This window comes from Pseudophryne corroboree, chromosome 11 (genome assembly GCF_028390025.1).
Source record: "Pseudophryne corroboree isolate aPseCor3 chromosome 11, aPseCor3.hap2, whole genome shotgun sequence".
NCBI classification, from domain to species: domain Eukaryota; kingdom Metazoa; phylum Chordata; class Amphibia; order Anura; family Myobatrachidae; genus Pseudophryne; species Pseudophryne corroboree.
The window spans coordinates 111,482,976-111,509,600 of NC_086454.1; the positions used below are offsets into that span (position 1 = coordinate 111,482,976).

Consider the following 26,625-nt stretch of genomic DNA (forward strand, 5'->3'; position numbering starts at 1 on the left):
ACACTTAACTAACATACTGTACCCCTGCCGTAATGCATCAGATTAAAGGAGATATCTGTGACAGGGATATTACTAACAAATAGGATAGCAACACCTGTGGATTTAGACATATGAGGCTTCTTTTCTTTTTAAAGCGGTGTCTTGCAAAAAAAAAAAAAAATTGTCAACCTTTCCAGCCCACAGCAGACAAAGCATTTTTTATCTATTTTCTCAGCTATTAAGCCCTTTGGTGATCAGAAAATATGAGTTTCAAGTGGCCATTTTGGGGTGTGTGGGATGGGAAAGAATTTGGCAGACAAGCTGTGGCCCTAAGTGGGAACTCATTCAGACCCAGTGGTGTCTACAGGAAACAAATGCATGTACAGTAGATCTGTAAATAAGAAAAAGTAGAACAGCAGCAGCATGCTATAAAGCGTTATTAACAACAGCAAAAACATAACAACATAAATTCCATGCAAAAGTAACATGGGTGCAGTCAAATGACCCACGTTCAATACAACAAGGGCAGAAAAAATTTGACTAGGTGGGTGGATGGTGAACCACTCCCATTATGGGCCTGATTAAGAGGCGGACACTAATGCAGTAGTGTCTACAACTTTTGTCACAGGCGCCACTTCAAAATTATGCTAGTGCAGCAGCCAATACGCTGTCTACTGAGACACTCGTTGGCTGAGGCTCTAATCTGCTGTGGTACAGAAATAATCGCGCAATCAGATATTAAAGCAACCCTACAGTTGCTCAGAATGTCCGATGGTACATAGCAACCAATGCCAGTGGAACTGCCTCCAGAGCCATAGATAGAAATTTTGGTGACCTGTGCCAGAAGAAGCACCAGTGTCCCATCCCCCCCAGGGACAGTGCATGCCTCAAAAAAGGGGCATAGTCTTGTGGATAAGGGGTGTGGCCACACAATAGTACCCCCAATTCAAATTACACACAGCAGTACAACCTTATTTACATTACACAGCACAGTAGTGCCCCTTATACAGGTTATGCCACACAGTAAAGGCGGGTACACACTACCCGATGTTTAAATGCCGTCAATGAATGACTATATTATTGAACGACATACTGTAGCGTTCAACAATATAGTTCATACACACTGAATGTTATCGTTCAACAATAACATTCAGTTTGACGTCACCACCGGCATTCCTGAACATACAGCTCAGCCCGACATAGATGGGTTGAGCTGCATGTCAGCTCAAAATTTGTGAATGCTGAACAATGTGCAGGAACATGTATCGTTCATCGTTCACCAATATCACCCCCATACACACTGGACAATTTCAGGCTAAAAATAAATGATAACGACATAAATGTCGTTATCATTTTTTTTAGCCAGAAATCGCCTAGTGTGTACCCCCCTAATACCTGTTATTCAAACTATGTCACACAGTAGGACCTCTTATATGCATTATGACACACAGTAATACCCAGGGGCGGATTGGGAACAAAAAGTGGCCCTGGAAAAATTTGTACTAGTGGCCCCACATGGGCAGCACCAGAGGTGTAAGGTCTAGCCATGGGCCATGGCAGCAGCACCCTCCCCCCAAGATTTTCCCGATTGTGGGCATGTCCAGCATCAAGGGGGAAGTTAAAAAGAAATAAAATTAAATATTATGAGCACATTATATGATACACCTTCAGAATTTAGGAAACTATATAATTCTTTAGAAAGATATTTTCTTGCTTATTACACCAACCATATCCCAATCACTATTCACTCAATCTTATATGTCAGCTAAGCAGGCAGACAGAGTATACACTAGATCATCTGCATTACAGGCTAAGTGGCAAAGTAATTTTCATATATGCAGATTATTTTGCATCTTATTCATTACGTCTATAAAAAGGACCACATGTCCTCAAACAAAACAGGCCCCGCGGGTGCGTCGGCCCACCGGGAATCTTCCCTGTAAACCCTATGGCCAATCCTCCTCTGGTAATACCCCTTATACACATTACACCATATAGTAGTAGTACCCTTTGTACATGTTATGCCACACAGTAATAACCATTAGACACATTATGCCATACAGTAAAGCCCCTTATACACATTATGCCACACAGTAGTATACCTTAAACAAATTATGACACACAGTAGTACCTCTTACACACATTATGCCACACAGTAGTACCTCTTACACACATTATGCTATACAGTAGTGCCCCTTAAACACATTATGCCACACAGTAGTAGTCTTTATATATGTTACGGTACACAGAAGGACCTCTTATACACATTATGCAACACAGTAGAACCACTTTCACAAATTATGCCACACAGTAGTACTCCTTTTACACATTATGCCACACAGTAGGTCCCCTTATACACATTATGCCACACAGTAGTACATCTTACACACATTATGTCTCACAGTAGTACCCCTTATACATATAAACATAGCAACATAGAAATTGACAGCAGATCACGTGGCCCATCTTGCATGCCGCTTTCGTTTAACCTTTTGGTAACCTCATTCCTATTTGATCCTTACTCCTTTGTAAGGATATCCATATGCCTATCACAAGCATGTTTCACCTACTCTACTAACTTAGCCTTGACCACCTCTGATGGGAGGCTTTTCCACCTTTCCACTACCCTTCCTTTGAAGTAATTTTTCCTTAAATTTTACCTACCTCCAGTCTCAGTGCATGTCCTCGTGATCAAGAACTTCTCTTCCTTTGAAGAATGTTTCCCTCCTGGACCTTGTTAAAACGCTTGAAATATTTGAAAGTTTCTATCATGTTCTCTCTTTCCCTTCTCTGGTTCAAAATGCATATGTTAAGATCTTGTAGTCTTTCCTGGTATGTTTTCTGATGTAGACCATGCACCATTTTAGTTGCCTTCTTTATATGCTCTCTAATGTATTTACATCCTTCTGGAGATATAACCTCCAGAACTGGACACAATTTTCAAGATGAGACCGTACCAATTACCTATATAGTGGCATTATTACTTCTTAATTTCTGCTGCTGATTCCTCTCCCTATGCAACCAAGCATCTGACTTGCCTTTCTCATCACTTTGTTACATTGCTTATATAGGCAGAGGTGCCCTAGACTGCATACCCTAGCTATTTGCAATGAGAGGTGCTACATTGATGAAACTTTTAGTGCTACACATAGAAAAAAAGATGCCGGTGCACTATACAAACATTACTATTCAAAATATAAATACAATTTACAATTAAACATCAAATAAGAGGTTGTTAGCAAAAATTTGCCCAAAGTTATGGGCTTACCCACCAAGGTCATCTCATCAGGTATGTCCCTAACATTCTAAGGGTTCACATCTGTGCACAGGGCACTCCTAAACCAGTACAGTAAAAATCACCCAAGGCATCACACATATAAAAGATAGCAGTGAAGTGTTGCAAAGTTTTAGGTGAGTGAAAGCAGCTGCTCAGTGTTAGGAGTGTTAAGAGAGTGGAAAATGCGTGTAAAAGTGTTACTTAGATAAAAACACAAAGAAAGTGGCATGAAGTGTTAAAATAAGTGTTAAATCGTGATGCCCTGAAGTGGCCCAGACAGAGCAGTCCAGGGAGCCCCACACCCCAATGCTCATTCCACAACTGACATAAATGTACATAAACGCATATAAATGTACAAAGGTTTTATCTGTAATTGTGCATTGTTCAATGTACAGTCAAATGCTAGTTCCCTACTTAAAAACAATCAAAGGCAGGTGGGGAGGGGTGCCAATCCATACTGAAGGAGTCTCAACCTTCAAGTGTACATACACTGCTCAAAAAAATAAAGGGAACCCTAAAATAACACATCCTAGATCTGAATGAATGAAATATTCTTATTAAATACTTTGTTCTTTATATAGTTGAATGTGCTGATAACAAAATCACACAAAAATTATTAATGGAAATCAAATTTATTAACCCATGGAGGTCTGGATTTGGAGTCACACTCAAAATTAAAGTGGAAAAACACACTACAGGCTCATCCAACTTTGATGTAATGTCCTTAAAACAAGTCAAAATAAGGCTCAGTAGTGGGTGTGGCCTCTGCGTGCCTGTATGACCTCCCTACAATGCCTGGGCATGCTCCTGATGAGGTGGCGGATGGTCTCCTGAGGGATCTCCTCCCAGACCTGGACGAAAGCATCCGCCAACTCCTGGACAGTCTGTGGTGCAACGTGGCATTGGTGGATGGAGCGAGACATGATGTCCCAGATGTGCTCAATTGGATTCAGGTCTGGGGAACGGGCGGGCCAGTCCATAGCATCAATGCCTTCGTATTGGAGGAACTGCTGACACACTCCAGCCACATGAGGTCTAGCATTGTCTTGCATTAGGAGGAACCCAGTCCCAGTAAATATTGTCGACCTAGACACTGTCGATCTAATGATCCACACCCATTATTTAGAATAGTTTCGGATGTCTGTGTGGGCTGGTTGAGGGTGTGTGTAAGAAGTTTATCGATGTAAGTGGTTGGGCTAGGGTCATCACAGTTGCTTAGCTCTAGAACTGCGGATTCCTTTATTGTAATTGCAGAATGCTGAAAAGATAATAACATCAAATAATGTTTCTCTTTAGTATTATAATAACATTACAATTAATGCATGTTTGTCTTTTTACAGTTGCCTTCTACACCAGGAGATTGGATGGATATTGCCCAGAAATTTGATGAATGTTGGAATTTCACCAATTGTGGAGGAACAGTAGATGGGAAGCATGTCAGAATAGTTCCATCTGCCATCTCTGGTTCATACAGTATTATTACAATTATAAAGTTTTTCTAGTGTGATTTTAATGGCTATTGTCCATGCCAATTACAAATTCATTTTTCTGGGCATTGGTAAAAATGGTCGAGTGTCAGATTGTGGAGTTTATGAACAGACAGCCTTTCATCGCAGACTCACCAATGACACTCTTCATTTGCCTTCTGTGAAGCAAAGAGTGGCCTGAATTTCATTTTTGTGGCTGAAAGGGCCACGTTTCTGAATGTATGGTGATGTACATTGTTTCTATCACTAATTTTTTGTTTATAGTTTTAAGGATTTTGCACACTTCTACTGTGGGGTTTAAATATAATTTCTTATTAAATACCTTAATTTTGAAACCTGTATCCTGCTTTTTTAAGGTTAATATGACATGTATATTGAGATGTACATGTTTTTGCTTGCTCAACTACTTTAAATTAAATTACTTTTTTAACTAGGATCAAAATCTCATTTTATGAAAAAGTTTTAGAAAAGTATATTATTTAGAATATAAACAGGCAATAGCTAAATTCTACCCAATGCTGAATGGGGGCATTAGGGCCTAATTCAGACCTGATTGATCCTCAGCAATTTTGCAGAGGGCTGCCTTCAGATAGCTGCCACCCATAGAGAGTGAAAACCTGCCCCGTGCAAGTGTGCCAATGCATGCGTACGCCGTGTGAAAACTTCGTCAGACAGCGGACATCTGTAAATCCGTTTGCAACTCACTCACCATCAAATGATTTTTCCAGTCTGTGCAGTCTGTGCGTAGCCCAGGACTAACTCCTACGGTGCTATACAAACAGGCTGATCGGGCCGGAGCTGACATCACACACCTGCCCTGAAAACACTTGGGAATGCCTGCGTTTCTCCTGACACTCCGAGAAAACGTCCAGTTACCACCCCCAAACATCCACTTCCTGTCAATAAGCCTGCATTTGCCTAGCGCATAGGTCTGCAAACTCGGTCCTCATTACCCCACACAGTGCATGTTTTGCAGGTCTCCTCACAGAATCACAAGTGAAATAATTAACTCCACCTGCGGACCTTTTCAAATGTGTCTGTGAGTAATTAATACACCTGTGCACCTGATGGGTTACCTGCAAAACATGCACTGTGTGGTGTAATGAGGACCGAGTTTGCGACCTATGGCCTGGGGGGTGGTGGGGGGGAAATACAGGATTTTTTCACAGTTTGGCCTCGCTCCTGCGCATTGCGATCTATATGCATGTGCAGTCATGTAATAATCAGCCGCTGTGTGATTTTGCACAACAGCGATTAGGTCTCAATTAGGCTCTTAGAACCTTGAACCTGTTGGGATTGATATTGATATTGAATTTAACATTTTTCATTGACTCTTTACATAAAGAAACGATCATATAATTTACATACTATTCATAATATCCATAATCAAACACATAACGCGATGTGTTAAAAATAATTTTACGTTTTTATTTTTTTAATGATTTAATTATCTGTCGACGCAGAAACATGAGGTTCCCCCATTTTTTTAATTAATTTCTGGACATCGGGGGTAATTCCAAGTTGATCGCAGCAGGAAATTTTTTAGCAGCTGGACAAAACCATGTGCACTGCAGGGGGGGCAGATATAACATTTGCAGAGAGAGTTAGATTTGGGTGTGGTGTGTTCAATCTGCAATCTAAATTGCAGTGTAAAATAAAGCAGCCAGTATTTACCCTGCACAGAAACAAAATAATCCACCCAAATCTAACTCTCTCTGCATATGTTATATCTGCCCCCCCTGCAGTGCACATGGTTTTGCCCAACTGCTAAAAAAATTCCTGCTGCGATCAACTTGGAATTACCCCCATGATTCCATTTTTTAACTGAAACAATAAAGTTTTTTTAGAAACATGAAGAAGTTTAGTATAGTATGCAGCTATCTTTGATAAAGGACACGTTGTGCACAAAACGTGTTGGAGCTGCCTAAGTGGAAGGGTTGGGTATGCGGATCCTGGCATCGAGATGGCCGGCTGAGGGGGGTGTTTTGGTGGGGCACAACAAGACCCTTGCTAACTTGCCACAGGTTCTACTCCCACACCCACGGTGACTGTCAGGATTGTAACTCTGCGGGATGTAGGGGGAAGTATTGTGACCGGCCGTCTCCTGACCACCGGTCACATAAATACATCCTTCAACGGTTTATTGATCTGGGAGCCACCACACTGCTGCACTGCCATCGCCCACTGCCTGCTAGAGTGACGTCATCAGAAATGGCCCACCATGGCTGGATACTCTGAGACTTTGTGCAGCGAGAGCCCCCAACAGGAATATCTTACAGCAACCTTGGCTGATCTTGCAAGACGGATCCACTATCACCTGAATTGTGGGAATGCTTGTTCTACCAGCCAGAAGTACGTTAGGAAGAGATAGGGTATATTCATTGCCTTATGCTGGACTACATCACATGCACAAATTGGAAGAGAATCCAGACTCCACTGTAATTTATCCTAAAAAAGTTATATACATTGAATTTTCTAAATTAAAATATTTGTGTAAATGTTTGTGAATTCCTCATATCTCTTAGCTCGGCTTGCTGATATTTGATCTTGCAGAAGACCTTTTCTGTGGCTGAACTGTCACGCTGGTAGCCTCGGGTTCAGATTCTCTAGCTGCTGGCATGTCCAGTGACACATAATTGTTCTGAATATTAGCTTCCAGCTTTTCTATAACTTGCGCTGTTTCTTTGAATATGACATCTTTTGACTTGACAAGATTTGTTTACTTGGAGTTTATAATCTCTAACCTCTACTTTTATCGCAATAGCCAAGCATGATGCACTTTACTGATTTTGAATCTTGCTTGCGTCTTCTTTCTTTTGGTATGTGTATGTATTCAGTACTTCCAAAAGTTATTAGATGTTTTACAGTACACCTTTTCTCCTTGACCATGCTTCAATTCCAGGGACGTGCAGTCAGGGGAGGCAGGAGAGGCAGTGCCTCCCCTATCATAATGATTAAAATAATAAAAAGAAGATATTTATAGCACAGAGTCTGTGATAAATATCTTCTTTTATTATTGTAATCATTTTCCCCCTCTTACTATGGCTGCATGTTAGGGTGAGAGGCAGCGGGAGAGGTGCCTCCCGCTGCTAACACTAAAAGTACAGGCAGCGGGGGGCGGGCAGGGGGCAGGGTGCAGCAATGGACTGTGAAAGCCCGTTGAAAATGTATGGGGAAGCGGCACCTTTACTGGTGCCGCAATGACAGGGGCGTGCATTGAGCCCTGATGAATGCACTCCACTGTCAGTCGCCCAGATGGGATTGGCCCAGCGGATCCAGCACTGTCCAATCACCCACAGGTGGGGGCCGGCTCCATCCCTCCCGCTCCCAGCCAGCAGCAGCACTCTTTCCTCTCCTCAACCGATGGTATAAAAATGAGTCACATTGACTTATTAAATGCCGCCGCCGCCAGTGCCCCAGGGTCTCTACAATAACGCTGTTTGCCCAGAAAGTGCAGTCACTCAGTCAGCATTCACCTTTTGGGTCCCGACTCTTGGCTGGAGTGGTAGGAGGAGCCGCCTCTACTTTCCTCCCCTCTCATCTCTGCTCCTCCTCCAAACATAGTAATGCTGCCTCCTGCCTGTGCCTAATTAGTGGTGCCAGTAGAGATGTTTCCCGGGAGGCTGGCCAGGATGTGAGGGCCGAATGCTGCAAGTGGCCACGCCCCCAGCACTATGTCAGTCACCATTCACCACACAGGCAGAAGAGTACATGCTGCAAAGCAACAGCGGTTCGGAAGCGGCTCCTACCGACAGCGGTAAGTGGCTTATTTCCTCATCTGCAGTACCCCCTAACAGCTACAGCCCCCTCCGCGGCACCCCTGACCGCTCCTCCCCCGCACACAGGCTCTCTTCTTCTCACTGCTACAACCCCCCCTCCTCCTGCACAGACACTCCTCTCCCTTCTCCAAAACAGGCTACCCTCTCTTCTCTGTTCCTGCACTGCTCCAAACCCCTTTCGCGGCACCCCCAACTGCCCACCACCTCTCCCGCACGCGCTCCCTATTCTATCTGTCCTCACTTCTCCAAACTCCGCCTCACCCCCTTTGCAGCACACCTGACCCCTTCTCCTATTTCTTCTCTCACAGCTCCAAATCCCCCACCATCTGTCTCACCCCTGACCCTCCCTTCCCTCCGCCATGCAGGTTCTGCTCTCCTCCCTGCGAGCGGGACGAAGACGCGCAACTAAAACAGGGGTACGGGAATCCTACCCGACCCGGCGTCTGACGTCTGCAGCAGCTCCCTGCCAGCACACACAGATTTGACTCCAGCTTGGATCGGGGCACAATTAGCACACGGAGGGGACCACTCACCAATTAACTGGACTTGAGCGTGGTAAGGGGATTACACCCGACCCGGCGTCTGGCTCCCGTTCCCTGTGAATACCAATATCGGCTCCCTCTTGGATCGAGTTACATACAGAGGAACAGGAATTCTATCACCTGACGTCCCCTGGAATCTCTCCTTGTCCAAGACCACCAGAAGAACTCATCTCTTAAAAGGCACATCTAATGGCATAAATCAGGTATTCAGGGCGCTCTCTCATCCACTGTATAACACCTGGAGGCCCCCCTGCTATGCACCTATGCAACAGGGGAGGAGGGTGTTAGGCGTGGACAGCAGAAGCAGCCCGCACTGCTCTTTCCTTCCAGTCCCAGGTGGACGGTCCTTCCCCGCTCTCATCGTTCCCATTCACTGCCCATAGTGGCACATGGGACGAAAGTAGAAAGGGAATCCGTTTCCATACACCTGGGACTCTCTTACAGTTTAGCTCAAAATCTTTTCGAAAGCATTATATGGTTATAGATTGATTTATTGTTACAGTGGTCTGATAAGGATAGAGCATTATACGTTTGAATTCAACTCGATAGCCAATGTGCCTATATAAAACTGGAGTTATTTCTCAAGAACTATTTGGGTTGGATTAGACGTATTGACTTTTAACTCAAACAAGTGAGTCAGAAAATAATTGCAACTGTTGATTGATTATCATAGATACTTCTTATACCAAAGACATTAGTTTCTAAGTGCCAGAGAATAACTGATACTGTGGATTAATTGTCACAGATATCTATTATACCAAAGACATTAATTTCTAAAGAGATTAACTCTTACAGCTCCGCATGAACTTCAGTTCTTAATCTTGCGGGAAGTATTATATGGTCATATATGTGATTTATTACTACAGTGGTTTAGCAAGGATGGAGTATAACAGGTTCAAATTCAACTCTACAGCCAATGTGCCTATATAAAGCTGGAGTTATTACTCAAGTAACAATTGAGCTAATTTTGATGTGCTGGCATTTAATTCATATAAATGAGCCAGAGAATTATTGCAAATGCTGACTATCTGTCACAGATACTCCTTGTGCCAAAGAGATTAATTTCCAAGGAGAGTAATTCCTATAGTTCTGCATCCCTGCGAGCGGGACGAAGACGCGCAACTAAAACAGGGGTACGGGAATCCTACCCGACCCGGCGTCTGACGTCTGCAGCAGCTCCCTGCCAGCACACACAGATTTGACTCCAGCTTGGATCGGGGCACAATTAGCACACGGAGGGGACCACTCACCAATTAACGGGACTTGAGCGTGGTAAGGGGATTACACCCGACCCGGCGTCTGGCTCCCGTTCCCTGTGAATACCAATATCGGCTCCCTCTTGGATCGAGTTACATACAGAGGAACAGGAATTCTATCACCTGACGTCCCCTGGAATCTCTCCTTGTCCAAGACCACCAGAAGAACTCATCTCTTAAAAGGCACATCTAATGGCATAAATCAGGTATTCAGGGCGCTCTCTCATCCACTGTATAACACCTGGAGGCCCCCCTGCTATGCACCTATGCAACAGGGGAGGAGGGTGTTAGGCGTGGACAACAGAAGCAGCCCGCACTGCTCTTTCCTTCCAGTCCCAGGTGGACGGTCCTTCCCCGCTCTCATCGTTCCCATTCACTGCCCATAGTGGCACATGGGACGAAAGTAGAAAGGGAATCCGTTTCCATACACCTGGGACTCTCTTACAGTTTAGCTCAAAATCTTTTCGAAAGCATTATATGGTTATAGATTGATTTATTGTTACAGTGGTCTGATAAGGATAGAGCATTATACGTTTGAATTCAACTCGATAGCCAATGTGCCTATATAAAACTGGAGTTATTTCTCAAGAACTATTTGGGTTGGATTAGACGTATTGACTTTTAACTCAAACAAGTGAGTCAGAAAATAATTGCAACTGTTGATTGATTATCATAGATACTTCTTATACCAAAGACATTAGTTTCTAAGTGCCAGAGAATAACTGATACTGTGGATTAATTGTCACAGATATCTATTATACCAAAGACATTAATTTCTAAAGAGATTAACTCTTACAGCTCCGCATGAACTTCAGTTCTTAATCTTGCGGGAAGTATTATATGGTCATATATGTGATTTATTACTACAGTGGTTTGGCAAGGATGGAGTATAACAGGTTCAAATTCAACTCTACAGCCAATGTGCCTATATAAAGCTGGAGTTATGTTTACTCAAGTAACAATTGAGCTAATTTTGATGTGCTGGCATTTAATTCATATAAATGAGCCAGAGAATTATTGCAAATGCTGACTATCTGTCACAGATACTCCTTGTGCCAAAGAGATTAATTTCCAAGGAGAGTAATTCCTATAGTTCTGCATCCCTGCGAGCGGGACGAAGACGCGCAACTAAAACAGGGGTACGGGAATCCTACCCGACCCGGCGTCTGACGTCTGCAGCAGCTCCCTGCCAGCACACACAGATTTGACTCCAGCTTGGATCGGGGCACAATTAGCACACGGAGGGGACCACTCACCAATTAACGGGACTTGAGCGTGGTAAGGGGATTACACCCGACCCGGCGTCTGGCTCCCGTTCCCTGTGAATACCAATATCGGCTCCCTCTTGGATCGAGTTACATACAGAGGAACAGGAATTCTATCACCTGACGTCCCCTGGAATCTCTCCTTGTCCAAGACCACCAGAAGAACTCATCTCTTAAAAGGCACATCTAATGGCATAAATCAGGTATTCAGGGCGCTCTCTCATCCACTGTATAACACCTGGAGGCCCCCCTGCTATGCACCTATGCAACAGGGGAGGAGGGTGTTAGGCGTGGACAGCAGAAGCAGCCCGCACTGCTCTTTCCTTCCAGTCCCAGGTGGACGGTCCTTCCCCGCTCTCATCGTTCCCATTCACTGCCCATAGTGGCACATGGGACGAAAGTAGAAAGGGAATCCGTTTCCATACACCTGGGACTCTCTTACACTTTAGCTCAAAATCTTTTCGAAAGCATTATATGGTTATAGATTGATTTATTGTTACAGTGGTCTGATAAGGATAGAGCATTATACGTTTGAATTCAACTCGATAGCCAATGTGCCTATATAAAACTGGAGTTATTTCTCAAGAACTATTTGGGTTGGATTAGACGTATTGACTTTTAACTCAAACAAGTGAGTCAGAAAATAATTGCAACTGTTGATTGATTATCATAGATACTTCTTATACCAAAGACATTAGTTTCTAAGTGCCAGAGAATAACTGATACTGTGGATTAATTGTCACAGATATCTATTATACCAAAGACATTAATTTCTAAAGAGATTAACTCTTACAGCTCCGCATGAACTTCAGTTCTTAATCTTGCGGGAAGTATTATATGGTCATATATGTGATTTATTACTACAGTGGTTTGGCAAGGATGGAGTATAACAGGTTCAAATTCAACTCTACAGCCAATGTGCCTATATAAAGCTGGAGTTATTACTCAAGTAACAATTGAGCTAATTTTGATGTGCTGGCATTTAATTCATATAAATGAGCCAGAGAATTATTGCAAATGCTGACTATCTGTCACAGATACTCCTTGTGCCAAAGAGATTAATTTCCAAGGAGAGTAATTCCTATAGTTCTGCATCCCTGCGAGCGGGACGAAGACGCGCAACTAAAACAGGGGTACGGGAATCCTACCCGACCCGGCGTCTGACGTCTGCAGCAGCTCCCTGACAGCACACACAGATTTGACTCCAGCTTGGATCGGGGCACAATTAGCACACGGAGGGGACCACTCACCAATTAACGGGACTTGAGCGTGGTAAGGGGATTACACCCGACCCGGCGTCTGGCTCCCGTTCCCTGTGAATACCAATATCGGCTCCCTCTTGGATCGAGTTACATACAGAGGAACAGGAATTCTATCACCTGACGTCCCCTGGAATCTCTCCTTGTCCAAGACCACCAGAAGAACTCATCTCTTAAAAGGCACATCTAATGGCATAAATCAGGTATTCAGGGCGCTCTCTCATCCACTGTATAACACCTGGAGGCCCCCCTGCTATGCACCTATGCAACAGGGGAGGAGGGTGTTAGGCGTGGACAGCAGAAGCAGCCCGCACTGCTCTTTCCTTCCAGTCCCAGGTGGACGGTCCTTCCCCGCTCTCATCGTTCCCATTCACTGCCCATAGTGGCACATGGGACGAAAGTAGAAAGGGAATCCGTTTCCATACACCTGGGACTCTCTTACAGTTTAGCTCAAAATCTTTTCGAAAGCATTATATGGTTATAGATTGATTTATTGTTACAGTGGTCTGATAAGGATAGAGCATTATACGTTTGAATTCAACTCGATAGCCAATGTGCCTATATAAAACTGGAGTTATTTCTCAAGAACTATTTGGGTTGGATTAGACGTATTGACTTTTAACTCAAACAAGTGAGTCAGAAAATAATTGCAACTGTTGATTGATTATCATAGATACTTCTTATACCAAAGACATTAGTTTCTAAGTGCCAGAGAATAACTGATACTGTGGATTAATTGTCACAGATATCTATTATACCAAAGACATTAATTTCTAAAGAGATTAACTCTTACAGCTCCGCATGAACTTCAGTTCTTAATCTTGCGGGAAGTATTATATGGTCATATATGTGATTTATTACTACAGTGGTTTGGCAAGGATGGAGTATAACAGGTTCAAATTCAACTCTACAGCCAATGTGCCTATATAAAGCTGGAGTTATTACTCAAGTAACAATTGAGCTAATTTTGATGTGCTGGCATTTAATTCATATAAATGAGCCAGAGAATTATTGCAAATGCTGACTATCTGTCACAGATACTCCTTGTGCCAAAGAGATTAATTTCCAAGGAGAGTAATTCCTATAGTTCTGCATAATGGCCCTCATTCCGAGTTGTTCGCTCGGTATTTTTCATTGCATCGCAGTGAAAATCCGCTTAGTACGCATGCGCAATGTTCGCACTGCGACTGCGCCAAGTAACTTTACTATGAAGAAAGTATTTTTACTCACGGCTTTTTCTTCGCTCCGGCGATCGTAATGTGATTGACAGGAAATGGGTGTTACTGGGCGGAAACACGGCGTTTCAGGGGCGTGTGGCTGAAAACGCTACCGTTTCCGGAAAAAACGCAGGAGTGGCCGGAGAAACGGTGGGAGTGCCTGGGCGAACGCTGGGTCTGTTTGTGACGTCAACCAGGAACGACAAGCACTGAAATGATCGCACAGGCAGAGTAAGTCTGGAGCTACTCTGAAACTGCTAAGTAGTTAGTAATCGCAATATTGCGCATACATCGGTCGCAATTTTAAGAAGCTAAGATTCACTCCCAGTAGGCGGCGGCTTAGCGTGTGTAACTCTGCTAAATTCGCCTTGCGACCGATCAACTCGGAATGAGGGCCAATATCAATATCAGCCATACAATCCTTACCATACATAGGAAGGAATTATTATGGTATTTTGGTTCTAAAGGAAAGGATCATTTCCATTTTTGTCAGGTCTTAACTTTGTCAGAGTACAGAACTGCTACAATATTCTCACAGATAGGTGCTCCGTGAATGAGAATATTTGAGACAATCTATTTAATATCAGGTCTCCTATATGCACTATTCTGACACTAAATAGATGTGGGCCGTATTGACAAATTGGTAGAAATTCATTATATAGATTCATATGTGTGTTTATACATTCTTTTTTGCATTTTTTTCCCTCTGTGACATAGATAGGTGCTTTTCAGACATGAATATTTGAGACAGTTCATTTAATATCTGGTCTCCTATATGCACTGTCTTGTCAGCCACACATTGTTGCAGAATGGTGGATGCAAACTGTATCAAATTACATAGACACTGTTACAACAGTCTTGAACAGTAGACTGGTGTAAAGGGTGAATTAATGTTACAAAACCCTAAATATTAAATTTATCTATTGGGTTTCTTTCCTTTCACTTCCTGGAATTAACACAGGAATCACTTGGTAAGGTATGATCTCTACAAATATATGAATACTTCTTTTAGAAGATTATCTGGACTATAATATTATAGAAAGTACTATTTAAGGGTGCTCATCTGTAGTTAGATAATATTGACTAATTTTAATAATATTTCACTTAGGCTTGTTTAATTGATTATATTTCTCTTGCCTAGTATAACAATTAATGAATATACATTGTTGGCCCAGTAACATAATAATTACTGGATGCTGATACCATTTTTGTGGTTCTTATCTTATAGGCAATTCTATTTTGATTAATTCTTGCACTTTCAGGCTATCAGATTAAACACTATGCCTGTTTAGGGTGACTATTTTTAATTATATAAATAAAAGTTATTATGTTTTATATATAGAACAATCATTTCAAAAGAGTGCGCCACACACTAAGCTCCCTTTTTTTAGTGATAGGCCCACTAGTGGCTAACACTAATAACCTCTAGAAAAAAAGTTCTGCTCTCCTCCCCTCACAGCTCAAATAGCTGGCCCCCCCATCCGCGGAACCCACCGTTCACCGTGCTTCCCCACACAGATTCCCCTCTCCTGCTATCTCTCTCACCTTATAGCTCCAAACTCACCCCTCATCCGTGGCACACCTCATCCCTCTCCTCCACACATGTTCCCCTCAACTGCTCTCTACCCCACCCTCCCTCTCCTGACCCACACAGGTTCCCCTCTTTAGCTACAACTCCCCTCACAGCTGAAAATCTCCCCAACCAAAATCAAGGCACCCAACAAACCCTGCCATCTCCCCCACAAACATTCACCTCTCCTGCTTTCCTCAAGTTCCAAACGACCCCTCCAATCACACCTTCTTCCACACAAATTCTCCTTTCCTGCTCTCTCTTCCCTCACAGCTCCAACTACCCCCATTCGCAGCATCCTCGATCACCCCATCCCCCACACACCAGTTAGGTTGCAGTTAGGGTGGGGTTAGGATTAGGCATGGGTTAAAGTTAGGCTGTAGTTACGGTAGTCCCTCACCAGCCACTGACCTCACCGCACGCCACTGTTCAATTCAGTACACTAGGTGTTGTGACCTTTAGGGCAACTGTGGGATAACATTTTTTTCTTACAGTTGTTCATGTCCATTTACCAATAACTCGGCCCTAGAAAGTGAAAATTGTTTTGTTTAATTAATGTTCCCCTCAAAAAAAATAATGCCTTTAAATTAAAACAAGTTACTCTATGATTGAAAAAAAAAAGTATTGTTCTCGATAAATATATAAAATGAATTAGGGTGATTTATAATTTTGCTCCGTGATAGCCTCTTTACATGTGGTATGTAGAGGTCAGCAGCAACATAGAGCTGGGACACACTGTGTCCTGGAACAGGCCATAAGGTGAGGCCCTAGCTCAGACCCCCCACAGCCTATAAGACTGGAGCGGAACTGATCCCACCTCTAAAAGAACTGAGAGATGCATCTGGCACCTACAGCTAGGTCCTGGTCTGCTTTATTAGACTTCCAACTTGGCTCCTATCCAGTCTGCCAAAGTGGGGCCCTCCAGCCAGGTAAACCCTTGTCTCGTCTGACTGCAGGGAGTTGCAGCTCTTACGTTCTGGCCCGGCATTGCCCCTACTACACTGCCCATTTGGATCCTTGGGAGGCTGCAAGGGACAGTTCTGGAGTGTGTGGATTGTTCTTACAGCCACAGCTGTGGTCTCAAGTTGCTGACTGTGGCTGCCATCTATATTACTAGAAACACTTCCCATCAGCACCCAGTCTACACAGCTGCTCTGTGGCCTCTCTTCAGCTCTCACAGAGAACACCAACCCCCGGACATACCCCTCCAGCAGTACACTGGAACCACATTTGGGCCTACCTATTAAGGAGAGTGGGAAGCTGAGTAGGAGAACATCAGTACTGAACTCATCCTAGCAGGGACATTTCTACTGGATTCTAGTGCTTGTGAGATCCCCATGTTTCCACATCAGACTGAACCACTCTCATGAGATCAGAATTTACATATCTTTTTGTTAACATAGTTTCTATTACCCTGATTTTTTTTATACTTTCTCTCCTTACTGCTGCATCATGGTCTCCACTTCAGCTGCTCTTTCTCTATAATCTTCCACGACATGTTACACTTCCATGAATTGCTCATCCTGCCCACAGTAATCTGTGTAGTGCACACAAGATGGCTGCCTCGGCTGTGACTTGCAAGGGCAGATTGAGCAACCCATTGAAGTGTTTATGCGGTGCCCTGTTAGCTTCTTCATTTTATCCTTTGCGACTTATTTCCATGTACTGCTTATGTGCATATTGTAACCACTGTAGTGCGCCCAACATGGTTGCCTCATTTGGTACTCTGTGCAGAACAAAAATACAAAAGTCTGTTGGTCTTGCAAGGATCTAGCCTAGTATTTTGATCTCTCCCATGATGTGTCATCGATTCCAGGCATTACCAATTATTTCCAGAGTGATCTTATCCAGTGCACTTGAGATAGATGTTTCACCTGGATCCATTGTGGATATGATGAAAAATGCTGCAACTGATGACCCAAAATGGCTGCCTCACCACTGTATTATCTTCATGGTTTCTGATTTTCATGCAAAGCTAAACCTCCTTCTCATGTTCTGTTCTGTACTGTTTTTGAAAATGTAAACCTTTGTATAATGTTCTTACTACCTGCTAAGCACCTTGAGTCATTATTATTATTATTATTATTATTATTAATCATAATAATAATAATAATAATAATAATGTTTTTCCTGGTGGAACTAGTGTATTATAAATATTAAAAATCAGCCTAGCCTACTGAGTAAGCAACTGAAACAGTCTGCATTAAAAAAATCAAAAACACATATAAGTCAAATGTTGTCACACTTTTCTTTTCTATATAGTAACATTTTTTCCTATTATTTTTTTCTTGCATTTTTTGCATCTCCAATAATTTACATTAGGAAAAAGAAAATGCAGGTGCACACTCTAAGCAATAAGATTACTGATAGTCAATATAATTTTGATAAACTCCACAAGTAACATGGAATATAAATAAGGTTTTTAACATATTTGGACAAAAGTGCAGACCTATCCACTACATCAACATGAACCCATCAGATGGGTCAGTAACATCCTTAATGCTAACACATTCAGTGGGATGTAAAGGAGTCCAAGAACGCCGGAGGTGCGGGATGCAGGTCGATCTCAGATGTTTCTTTAAGGGGCAATCACTTACAAGGCATGGTTTTGCCCTGTAAGTATTTGCCCCTTTAAAAATATCCAGGATCGGCCGGCATCCCGCACCTCCATCTATCCTGGACTTCATTACATCCTGCTGATTATATTACTTTATCAAAGACTTACCATAATAGAGTGCATTATATACACAATTATAGAGGAAAAGAGGGGGTTGGACTGCACATCGTAATTTTAAACATAATATTACGTATTTACTAGTGATGAGCACCGGAAATTTTTCGGGTTTTGTGTTTTGGTTTTGGGTTCGGTTCCGCGGCCGTGTTTTGGGTTCGAACGCGTTTTGGCAAAACCTCACCGAATTTTTTTTGTCGGATTCGGGTGTGTTTTGGATTCGGGTGTTTTTTTCAAAAAACCCTAAAAAAAAGCTTAAATCATAGAATTTGGGGGTCATTTTGATCCCAAAGTATTATTAACCTCAATAACCATAATTTCCACTCATTTTCAGTCTATTCTGAACACCTCACACCTCACAATATTATTTTTAGTCCTAAAATTTGCACCGAGGTCGCTGGATGACTAAGCTCAGCGACCCTAGTGGCCGACACAAACACCTGGCCCATCTAGGAGTGGCACTGCAGTGTCACGCAGGATGGCCCTTCCAAAAAACACCCCCCAAACAGCACATGATGCAAAGAAAAAAAGAGGCGCAATGAGGTAGCTGTGTGACTAAGATAAGCGACCCAAGTGGCCGACACAAACACCTGGCCCATCTAGGAGTGGCACTGCAGTGTCACGCAGGATGGCCCTTCCAAAAAACACCCCCCAAACAGCACATGACGCAAAGAAAAAAAGAGGCGCAATGCGGTAGCTGTGTGACTAAGATAAGCGACCCAAGTGGCCGACACAAACACCTGGCCCATCTAGGAGTGGCACTGCAGTGTCACGCAGGATGGCCCTTCCAAAAACTACTCCCCAAACAGCACATGACGCAAAGAAAAATGAAAGAAAAAAGAGGTGCAAGATGGAATTGTCCTTGGGCCCTCCCACCCACCCTTATGTTGTATAAACAGGACATGCACACTTTAACCAACCCATCATTTCAGTGACAGGGTCTGCCACACGACTGTGACTGAAATGACGGGTTGGTTTGGACCCCCACCAAAAAAGAAGCAATTAATCTCTCCTTGCACAAACTGGCTCTACAGAGGCAAGATGTCCACCTCATCATCATCCTCCGATATATCACCGTGTACATCCCCCTCCTCACAGATTATCAATTCGTCCCCACTGGAATCCACCATCTCAGCTCCCTGTGTACTTTGTGGAGGCAATTGCTGCTGGTCAATGTCTCCACGGAGGAATTGATTATAATTCATTTTAATGAACATCATCTTCTCCACATTTTCTGGATGTAACCTCGTACGCCGATTGCTGACAAGGTGAGCGGCGGCACTAAACACTCTTTCGGAGTGCACACTTGTGGGAGGGCAACTTAGATAGAATAAAGCAAGTTTGTGCAAGGGCCTCCAAATTGCCTCTTTTTCCTGCCAGTATAAGTACGGACTGTCTGACGTGCCTACTTGGATGCGGTCACTCATATAATCCTCCACCATTCTTTCAATGATGAGAGAATCATATGCAGTGACAGTAGACGACTTGTCAGTAATCGTTGGCAGGTCCTTCAGTCCGGACCAGATGTCAGCATCAGCAGTCGCTCCAGACTGCCCTGCATCACCGCCAGCGGGAGGGCTCGGAATTCTGAGCCTTTTCCTCGCACCCCCAGTTGTGGGAGAATGTGAAGGAGGAGATGTTGACAGGTCGCGTTCCGCTTGACTTGACAATTTTGTCACCAGCAGTTCTTTGAACCCCAGCAGACTTGTGTCTGCCGGAAAGAGAGATCCAAGGTAGGTTTTAAATCTAGGATCGAGCACGGTGGACAAAATGTAGTGCTCTGATTTCAACAGATTGACCACCCGTGAATCCTTGTTAAGCGAATTAAGGGCTCCATCCACAAGTCCCACATGCCTAGCGGAATCGCTCTGTGTTAGCTCCTCCTTCAATGTCTCCAGCTTCTTCTGCAAAAGCCTGATGAGGGGAATGACCTGACTCAGGCTGGCAGTGTCTGAACTGACTTCACGTGTGGCAAGTTCAAAAGGTTGCAGAACCTTGCACAACGTGCAAAGCATTCTCCACTGCGCTTGAGACAGGTGCATTCCACCTCCTATATCGTGCTCAGTTGTATAGGCTTGAATGGTCTTTTGCTGCTCCTCCAACCTCTGAAGCATATAGAGGGTTGAATTCCACCTCGTTACCACTTCTTGCTTCAGATGATGGCAGGGCAGGTTCAGGCGTTTTTGGTGGTGCTCCAGTCTTCTGTACGTGGTGCCTGTACGCCGAAAGTGTCCCGCAATTCTTCTGGCCACCGACAGCATCTCTTGCATGCCCCTCTCGTTTTTTAAATAATTCTTCACCACCAAATTCAAGGTATGTGCAAAACATGGGACGTGCTGGAATTTGCCCAGATTTAATGCACACACAATATTGCTGGCGTTGTCCGATGCCACAAATCCACAGGAGAGTCCAATTGGGGTAAGCCATTCTGCGATGATCTTCCTCAGTTACTGTAAGAGGTTTTTAGCTGTGTGCGTATTCTGGAAAGCGGTGATACAAAGCGTAGCCTGCCTAGGGAAGAGTTGGCGTTTGCAAGATGCTGCTACTGGTGCTGCCGCTGCTGTTCTTGCGGCGGGAGTCCATAAATCTACCCAGTGGGTTGTCACAGTCATATAGTCCTGAGCCTGCCCTGTTCCACTTGTCCACATGTCCGTGGTTAAGTGGACATTGGGTACAACTGCATTTTTTAGGACACTTGTGAGTCTTTTTCTGAGGTCTGTGTACATTTTCGGTATCGCCTGCCTAGAGAAATGGAACCTAGATGGTATTTGGTACCGGGGACACAGTACCTCCAACAAGTCTCTAGTTGGCTCTGCAGTAATGATGGATAGCGGAACCACGTTTCTCACCGCCAAGGATGCCAAGGCCTCAGTTATCCGCTTTGCAGCAGAATGACTGCTGTGATATTTCATCTTCCTCGCAAAGGACTGTTGGACAGTCAATTGCTTGGTGGAAGTAGTAAAAGTGGTCTTACGAGTACGACTTCCCCTCTGGGATGACCATCGACTCCCAGCAGCAACAACAGCAGCGCCAGCAGCAGTAGGCGTTACACGCAAGGATGCATCGGAGGAATCCCAGGCAGGAGAGGACTCGTCAGAATTGCCAGTGACATGGCCTGCAGGACTATTGGCATTCCTGGGGAAGGAGGAAATTGACACTGAGGGAGTTGGTGGGGTGGTTTGCGTGAGCTTGGTTACAAGAGGAAGGGATTTACTGGTCAGTGGACTGCTTCCGCTGTCGCCCAAAGTTTTTGAACTTGTCACTAACTTATGATGAATGCGCTGCAGGTGACGTATAAGGGAGGATGTTCCGAGGTGGTTAACGTCCTTACCCCTAGGCAACACACGGCTTGACAAATGTTGTCCGCATTTCTGTTGAAATACTTCCACACCGAAGAGCTGATTTTTTTGGTATTTTCACCAGGCATGTCAATGGCCCTATTCCTTCCACGGACAACAGGTGTTTCCCCGGGTGCCTGACTTAAACAAACCACCTCACCATCAGAATCCTCCTGGTCAATTTCCTCCCCAGCGCCAGCAACACCCATATCCTCCTCATCCTGGTGTACTTCAACACTGACATCTTCAATCTGACTATCAGGAACTGGACTGCGGGTGCTCCTTCCAGCACTTGCAGGGGGCGTGCAAATGGTGGAAGGCGCATGCTCTTCACATCCAGTGTTGGGAAGGTCAGGCATCGCAAACGACACAATTGGACTCTCCTTGTGGATTTGTGATTTCGAAGAATGCACAGTTCTTTGCTGTGCTTTTGCCAGCTTGAGTCTTTTCATTTTTCTAGTGAGAGGCTGAGTGCTTCCATCCTCATGTGAAGCTGAACCACTAGCCATGAACATAGGCCAGGGCCTCAGCCGTTCCTTGCCACTCCGTGTGGTAAATGGCATATTGGCAAGTTTACGCTTCTCCTCCGACAATTTTATTTTAGATTTTTGAGTCCTTTTTTTACTGATATTTGGTGTTTTGGATTTTACATGCTCTGTACTATGACATTGGGCATCGGCCTTGGCAGATGACGTTGCTGGCATTTCATCGTCTCGGCCATGACTAGTGGCAGCAGCTTCAGCACGAGGTGGAAGTCGATCTTGATCTTTCCCTATTTTTGGAACCTCAACATTTTTGTTCTCCATATTTTAATAGGCACAACTAAAAGGCACCTCAGGTAAACAATGGAGATGGATGGATACTAGTATACTTATGGATGGACGAGCGACTGCCGACACAGAGGTAGCTACAGCCGTGGACTACCGTACTGCGTCTGCTGCTAATATAGACTGGATGATAATGATATAAAAAATATATATATATCACTACTGCAGCCGGACAGGTATATATTATATAATGACGGACCTGCTTGACACTGTCAGCACTGCAGACTCCTAAAGTAAGCTACTAGTATCAAGAAGATAGAAAAAAAAAACACAACAGGTAGGTGGTATACAATTATGGATGGACGAGCGACTGCCGACACAGAGGTAGCTACAGCCGTGGACTACCGTACTGCGTCTGCTGCTAATATAGACTGGATGATAATGATATAAAAAATATATATATATATCACTACTGCAGCCGGACAGGTATATATTATATAATGACGGACCTGCTGGACACTGTCAGCACTGCAGACTCCTAAAGTTAACTACTAGTATGAAGAAGATAGAAAAAAAAAAAACCACCACAGGTAGGTATACAATTATGGATGGACGAGCGACTGCCGACACAGAGGTAGCTACAGCCGTGGACTACCGCACTGCGTCTGCTGCTAGTATAACTATAGACTGGATGATAATGATATAAAAAATATATATATATCACTACTGCAGGACAGGTATATATTATATAATGACGGACCTGCTGGACACTGTCAGCAGAATGCGTTTATAGAATAAAAACACCACACGACGAGTGTTTAACTTTTTCAGGCAGACAATCACAATATACTGGTGGTCACTGGTCACTGGTCAGTCACACTGGCAGTGGCACACTGGCAGCAAAAGTGTGCACTGTTAAATATATGTACTCCTGCTATAACTGCTCCCCAGTCTCCCCCACAATTAAGCTGTGTGAGCAGTGAGCACTCAGCACAGTCAGATATACATAGATGATGCAGCACACTGAGGCTGAGCACAGATATGGTATACTGTGTCACTGTGTATCGTTTTTTTTCAGGCAGAGAACGGATTATATTAAATAATAATAAAACTGCACTGGTGGTCACTTGTCAGTCACTAGTAAACTCTGCACTCTCTGAGTACTCCTAAGCTCCAGTAAATCAAGTGTCTCACTCTCACTATCTATTTCTATTCTAAACGGAGAGGACGCCAGCCACGTCCTCTCCCTATCAATCTCAATGCACGTGTGAAAATGGCGGCGACGTGCGGCTGCTTATATAGAATACGAGTCTCGCGATAGAATCCGAGCCTCGCGAGAATCCGACAGCGGGATGATGACGTTCGGGCGCGCTCGGGTTAACCGAGCAAGGCGGGAAGATCCGAGTCTGCCTCGGACCCGTGTAAAAAGTGTGAAGTTCGGGGGGGTTCGGTTTCCGAGAAACCGAACCCGCTCATCACTAGTATTTACCATGCTTAAACTTGTAGTACCATGCAGGAAAAAGGAAAATACAGGTGCAGACTCTAAGCCCTAAGAATACTGATAGTCAAAATAGTTTTGATCAATTCTACAATTATCATGGAGCATAAATGAGGTTCTTAGGACATGTCTGGTCAAAAATATGGGCCAAGTCAAGGTGAACCTATGAGATGGGTCTCTACTATCATCAACACTAGCACATTATATCAATTTATCAAAGATTTACCATTATAGAGCCCATACAGAAAGCAATGCAGGAACCTGTGCTGATTACAATTATCTAAGGGCAGATGGGAAAGGTACTAGTACCAATTAGAAGGGGTTTCAGCCTTCAAGTTTACATTATATACACCAATATAAATGAAAGGATGTGTGTTGGGGGCTGTTTGGACTACACACAGTAATTTAAACATAATAAGAGATGTTACCATACTGAGATTAATATACATGTAAAGGAAAATGCAAACCAACATTCAAAAGAAAAAAAATCTCATTTCAACTTTGCATGCTTCAGTCAATTTCAGATATACCTGTAATAGTATGTGACCCTCCCGTTTTGTGCTATTGCTGATATTGTACAAGTGATGTTATCAGTACATTTTATATAATGTATAACAATCACAATTTGAAAATAGATTCTCCTTGGATATATTTTTTTAGTTCATGTTTATGACTGGATAACAATTAGCATTGTAAACTGATATAAGCCACTTACATGAAATGCACTAATTTTGGGACTCCCCATGAGTAATACATAGAAGAATATTTACAGTATGTATAATGTCAGCTGAAAATGGACATATACTATGTACATATTGTTCTTTGAAACTCTATGGAAAATTGAACATTGCCATTTAAGAGATCCAACACTCATCGAGTCTTTGCTCTGTTTTACTCCTTTACTGAGTAAACTATGTACAGTATTTATCATATGTTTAGGATTTTCTTTCAATGACTTTCCTCATTACTTCAAAGATTTATTTAGCGAAAAACTACATCTCACCAATCTGCCAGAACACAAACATCCTGGATCTATAGGGAAACAGGTTTAGCATTTGACGTCAATAACCATCTCCATTATTTTCCACTCTGCCCCATCACGTTAGCTGAGGGGGGGTTTCTGTCCTATATAAACCACAGCCAGAAAACTGAAACAGTGCCAATTGTAGACCTTCAGCTTGGCACACCAGCTGAAGTCAAAATGGGGACATCCACTGTCCTTTGGACATCAATATGTGCTCTCTTACTAGTGAGTACCTGCCTTTCAGCACAAGGTAAGTGGCTGAAATCCAATTTAATAATGATAAAGTATTTAATTTTATAATGTTTAAGCTAGAATGATATTATACTATACTATGCAATACATTCTTGCATTTATAGATTAATATTGTATTATTATATATATTATCAGAGATATACTGTACTCTCTTATTATTTCTATCAATATCTCGCAGCAGTATTATGGAACTACACATCCCAGATTGGACTGCAATTTTGCTATTATAGCAGAGTTTCCCAAATGCGGTCCTCAAGGCACCCTAACGATCCAGATTTTAAGTATATCCATGCTTGGCCACAGGTGACTTAATCAGTACCTCAGTCAATTTAAGTTGACCATATGTGCTGAGCCATGGATATACTTAAAAACCTGGACTGTTGATTGCCTTGAGGACTGCGTTGGGAACCTCTATATTAGGGCATGCTATAATGGTGGCAAGCATGCTGGAATGCATAGTTCCCCAGCTGCTGGAGTGTCATATGTTAAAAACCACTGGTATAGCGTAATTGTTCTGGCACTAATCTGTGTTTTAGTTTAAGTGGCATTTATAAATCAACAGACACTATGCAATATTAAATCAACTGTATGCTCTATTTCCTGTATGGTCAAGCAATTCCATTAGGTACCATAATATATACAATGCTGCAGCTCCTCTTAAACACAAAGTAATAAAAGGTCAAGTTACTTTAACTTTATGCAGCTCCAACCCAAAATAATTGATTGATTGATTAAAATGATCAATCAAAAATTCACTGAGATTTTTATCCAAAATGCTCAGAGTTTTGGGATACATTGATGCAACTTCTGGGTACCTTATTTGGGTTATCATATTTGGGTTTACATCTATTGTACAGTAAAATGGTCAGATAAAGTCACAAAAAGTAAATTTAAAATCACTTTGCTGCCACTTCTCAGTATGCTTTTAAACAGAAGCTGGTTAATATTTTGTCCAGACTCACTGGTAATATAGTTCAGATGCCAGGTTAGTTGTTAGTAAGCACATTGCATTTAATAGGAAGCTATTAGCATTCCACAATAAGGTAGTAATGACCTAATAATTTACTCAGAGAATATATACTCTTCTGAGCAGCAACAGTGTTAATAGTTAGTATTGCTTTTGTCTCCAACAGGGAGAAAGTAGTAGTTTTAAAACAGTTCCAAATGGGCTGTACTAATATTGTAATGTTCCGCTGTACAGAGGTTAGGATCAGTCTCAGCATATTGTATTAAGTAAATCCCAAGAGCACTATACTGGTCCCCAAAAAGTGCTCGACCAGGTTGAAGCGGTCACTTTATTCATTTCTCCGCCTGTCCATAAGTTCAGCAGCTTCCTCAGGACTTTTTATGATCATTTTTTATTTAATTGCTTTGTTCACTGGAA

The 26,625-nt window shown here is 43.0% G+C and overlaps 1 protein-coding gene across 1 annotated transcript in view; it reads left to right on the plus strand.

Moving 5' to 3' along the window:
* The window catches only part of LOC134968657 (mucin-5AC-like), a 92,620-nt gene that overhangs the window by 22,103 nt on the left and 43,892 nt on the right, over positions 1–26,625 (plus strand). Inside the window, 1 exon segment of the mRNA XM_063944182.1 lies at positions 4,597–4,729. Coding sequence (XP_063800252.1) covers positions 4,597–4,729 — 133 coding nt within the window.